This window comes from Mustela nigripes, chromosome 5 (assembly GCF_022355385.1).
Source record: "Mustela nigripes isolate SB6536 chromosome 5, MUSNIG.SB6536, whole genome shotgun sequence".
Lineage (NCBI taxonomy): Eukaryota > Metazoa > Chordata > Mammalia > Carnivora > Mustelidae > Mustela > Mustela nigripes.
This window is the reverse complement of record NC_081561.1, coordinates 98,827,559-98,832,279: the sequence shown is the minus strand read 5'-3', so window position 1 is coordinate 98,832,279 and position 4,721 is coordinate 98,827,559. Positions and strand designations below refer to the sequence as shown.

General features: G+C 52.7%; 1 protein-coding gene across 1 annotated transcript; it reads left to right on the top strand.

Moving 5' to 3' along the window:
- The first annotated feature begins 1,993 nt into the window (after positions 1–1,993).
- Positions 1,994–3,818, top strand: HTR1B (5-hydroxytryptamine receptor 1B). Its single transcript, XM_059400963.1, has one exon. It carries the CDS (start codon positions 1,994–1,996, stop codon positions 3,161–3,163), a length of 1,170 nt encoding a protein of 389 aa, XP_059256946.1. The 3' UTR covers positions 3,164–3,818.
- The last annotated feature ends 903 nt before the right edge of the window (positions 3,819–4,721 follow it).

Sequence of the window (4,721 nt, the reverse complement as noted above, 5' to 3'; positions counted from 1 at the left end):
GTTGCTTTTCTTTAAACTTTGTCTGACTTGTACTTCTACCCTACATCGATTTCTGTTAAGGTTGGAGGAGGAAGTGAGCACCAGGGATCTATCTGCTCAAAGGTCATGGCACCTGGGAGCTGGCATTGCTTGGTGCCACATGTAGCTGATATCCTGCTATATTTGTTGACACCAGAGAAGTCACACTGGTGGTGATGGTCCCAAAGCCCGTTTCTTTTTTTCTTTCTTTCTTTCTTTTTTTTCTTCCTTTTGAATTTTGTTGACCTCCTTTCCAGGCAGGCTGTGGGAGGGAAGGTGCTTACTGTGAACTGTTTTCCACTGGCACTGAACTGCTGAGCGGCTGGAGAGGGAGAGTGAAATGGAAGGTTTAGTTTCACATACAGTAGGCTATGGTTTGTGATACTTTCACATTTTTGTAGACAGTTTTATTTATTTTTTTTTCTCCCCTGTTGGCCCACAGTTAAAGGCGGGGCATTCACTGGAAAGCACAGATTCCTAAAACCAGATGTGAAAAATTAGTTTGCATTGTACCAAGAGTTAAGTAGGACTCGAAGCCCGAAGTTTAAAATGCACTATTGGCCATTTCCTTCTAAGGCGATATTACCGGTGCCTCCTTCTAACCTGGGTGTGGTCCCCAGGGCTGGATAAAATTCCCGAGTGGAGAGGTCCGAGCCTGGGGCTGGCTCCGCCTAGCACCGGTCTGCTGGGGTGGGGGGTGGTAAGTAGAAGCCCCGGAAGGTAAGCGGGGAGTGTGCCTGTGCCGGTGGCCGAGGGCGTGGATCTAACTGGAGGGCCGCGCCGCAAGCTCGGAAGAGGACAGAGGCAAGGACAGGACGCCCTCATCCCCAATCCTGGCCAGAACTGCGGCGTCTGGGTGTCAGGATTGGGAGAGGGGCCAGGGGATAGGTACTGGGGAGAGAGGGCGGTAGGACCCGGCGGGAAGCTTCCTTGGCCGGGGAGGGATCCGGGCGGGAGGAAAAGAGGGAGGGAGACAGAAAAGGGGAAGGTGATGGGGAGCGGGCGTCCGCACTTGCTGAGCCGCACTAGTTCTAGGGCTCGAGCAGACCGGACCTGGACTCTATAAAAGGAGCCCATCTGCTCTGCCGCTCACACGCTCCTCCCGGGCTGGCGCACGCAGCGTTCTTCCAGCTCCCCAAGACACCTGCCCCTTACCCTCGTGCTGCGCCAGGTGCCCCCGACCCGTGCGCCCAGCAGCATGGCTCCAAGCGGTGCCTGTGGGACCGAGGTGTTGGCGGCAGTGGCGGCGCGTTGCGAGCAGCCGCAGCCCCAGCCCCCGAATCCCCCCTCTGGCGGCCCCGTCTCCGCGGGGCAGCTCGCCGGAGTGGCCAGCGCGTGAAAAGAAGGGAGGGCAGAGCTCCGGCGCGAGGCGCGGCGCAGCGCGGCTCCCAGACTTCACCCCACCCAGCTCTGGCGGCCTAAGCAGCCGCAGGAAACTGCCCCAGTCTGGGGAGGGGGGCGGGAATGCAAGACCAGGACTCCTGGCTGACCTGCAAGCTTTGGTCTCGACAGCTAGGAAACTCCTGCGGGCCGATTCTGCAGATCGAGGAGCGCCCGGGTTAGGAGACTCAGCCCCGAGCAATTGGGGTAAGAGACCCTACCTGGCTGATGCTCCTTCCTCAAACAATACAACGCCCTCCAGCACTAGACGCCTAGGTGGGATTCCGAGTGGAGCGGGGGCTCGGCGGGCCAGTCCTTAGCAACCCAGGGCTAAGACGGGGCGTGGAGAGGAGCAGGCTGGGACGCGGCGGCAGCGCCTGGCGCACTGGAAGTGCAGAGAACGCGCTCGCCTGCCTAGGCTGCCGCGCCCTTGACCTCTAGTTTCAGCAGGAATCTGGGTGGAGGAATAATTGAGGAGCCCACGGAACTGACTCGCAACCGGGAGACAAGACTGTGGTCTCCGCGGTCCTGCCGCCCTTGCCTTCATTTGCTCCATGCCCAAGAGCTGCGCTCCAGAGCCGTGGCGAGGAGAGACATGGAAGAAACCGGCACTCGGTGCGCCCCGCCGCCGCCCGCGGGCTCCCAGACCGGGGTTCCTCAAGCCAATCTCTCCTCTGCTCCCCACAACTGCAGCGCCGAGGGCTACATTTACCAGGACTCCATCGCCCTGCCCTGGAAAGTACTACTGGTCGTGCTGCTGGCACTCATCACCTTGGCCACCACGCTCTCCAATGCTTTTGTGATCGCCACTGTGTACCGGACCCGGAAGCTGCATACCCCAGCCAACTACCTGATCGCCTCCCTGGCGGTCACCGACCTGCTCGTATCCATCCTGGTGATGCCCATCAGCACCATGTACACGGTCACCGGCCGCTGGACGCTGGGCCAGGTGGTCTGCGACTTCTGGCAGTCGTCGGACATCACCTGTTGCACTGCTTCTATCCTGCACCTCTGTGTCATCGCCCTGGACCGCTACTGGGCCATCACGGACGCCGTGGAATACTCAGCTAAAAGGACTCCCAAGAGAGCCGCGGTCATGATCGCACTGGTGTGGGTCTTCTCTATCTCCATCTCGCTGCCGCCCTTCTTCTGGCGTCAAGCCAAAGCCGAGGAAGAGGTGTCGGACTGCGTGGTGAACACCGACCACATCCTCTATACCGTTTACTCCACGGTGGGCGCTTTCTACTTCCCCACCCTGCTCCTCATCGCCCTCTACGGCCGCATCTATGTGGAAGCCCGCTCCCGGATTTTGAAACAGACGCCCAACAGGACCGGCAAGCGCCTGACCCGAGCCCAGCTGATAACCGACTCCCCCGGGTCCACGTCCTCGGTCACCTCCGTTAACTCGCGGGCTCCCGATGTGCCCAGCGAATCCGGGTCCCCCGTGTACGTGAACCAAGTCAAAGTGCGAGTCTCCGACGCCCTGCTAGAGAAGAAGAAACTCATGGCCGCTAGGGAGCGCAAAGCCACTAAGACCCTGGGGATCATACTGGGAGCCTTTATTGTGTGCTGGCTGCCCTTCTTCATCATCTCCCTAGTGATGCCTATTTGCAAGGATGCTTGCTGGTTCCACCTGGCCATCTTTGACTTCTTCACGTGGCTGGGCTATCTCAACTCCCTTATCAACCCCATCATCTATACCATGTCCAATGAGGACTTCAAACAAGCATTCCATAAACTGATACGCTTTAAGTGCACAGGTTGACTTGTCAGTTGCAATGAGGTAGCCTGAGCGGCCTTGGGGGACCATGTTGGGTCTGGTTCCACAGGTAGGTCGACTCTTCTTTCACTGTTACTGGGTCGGATTGAGACTCTGTCTTCTGGGCAAGGGCAGTGGATCCTGAGAAGCCAGGACAGCCCTGAGAGAGAGCGAAAGCTCTGAGAGAACTGTTCACACTAAAGGTAGAGCTTTCCTGCAGGGGAAGGCTCACTTCATCCCCTCAAACTCCAGGTGCAGCCCTGACCCTGCCGCAGCCAGTCACAGGGGAGGGTTGTAACTTTTTAAAAATCAATGAAGGAAGGGGGATCCCCGCCCTGCTTTGGTATCATGGATCATGCCCTCTAGAACCAGTGGTACTTGTAGTTGTTGGAAGCCTGTCTGAGACAGATCTACATACAGCCTGGCAGTACTTGAACTAGACGCATAATACCCTTTGTTTTGGGGAGAACTTTTGTGTTACAGCCTCATTTCAGAAGAGTTACTTTGGCACCCTTCAGTCTCCAGTTTTTGTTTATTTAAACTTGGTTGGAGAAACTTGTGGATTTGGTGCTTCAAACCTTACGTGTGGCTTGGAGGATGCAGAGAAACCTTGAAGAGTTAACAGCAAAATTCTGATGTTAATATCTCTATTTTTATTATAATTGAAACTATATGGGGTGGGTGGGTGGGAATGGGAGATGGGGAGCATTAAACTGAGAATCCACACCTATGATTGATTGTTTTCTGCAGATTTGTAATTTTTTTAAATTCCTATTTAGTGATTGTCAACCACATTCTAACAACTCAAACAAAACATTATGTGTGCTAGTGCCAAAGTCTGCAGATTGCTTTATTTTTCTTCCTAATTTCATGTACCTGTTATTTTACACATTTAAATCCTCATAAATGAAGGATATGATGGGTGACTCAGCCCAAGCTGCTGCTATATTTCTTACTAATGCAGTCGATTAAACTGATGAGTATATACTGCTCCCTAACAGGGAAAGTATTCTTATTCTTTTTCCAATTCAGTGAGATGTAAAGGAGACGGCTAAAATAGAAATGGTTCTTCTATAATTAAGGAATGGGGGGCAATAGGAGGATGTATATTTTGACTTGTAAAAAAATCTTAAATGCATGAGACTTTTTTCTGATAGTCATTTACACTCCTTCCCATCTGTAATTCCTTTGTGTGCTAACATATAAAGCAACCAAGAGAACCAGCTCCTTTCTCCAAAAATCTTCAAAGTGCAGTATGAATCCCAAAAAACTATATTAAAGGAAAAAATTTTGTGTATTTTCCCTTGCTATTGAAGTTTGGGTGGGAACAAAGATTATTAGTAAAGGACATGCAAAGACTTTATAAAAGCTCAGAGAAGTTAAACTTGAGCCTGTTCTTCCTGTAACTCATGGAACCAAACCTGACTTAACTAGGCAATCAGGGAACTGATAAGCTTTTGAACCGGGGAAATTCGTCACTGACCTGATACCTCAATGATTATAATAAAAGTAATACTTTATATTTATCTGTCTTTTCAAATTTCAAAAATACTTAGTTGTTGTC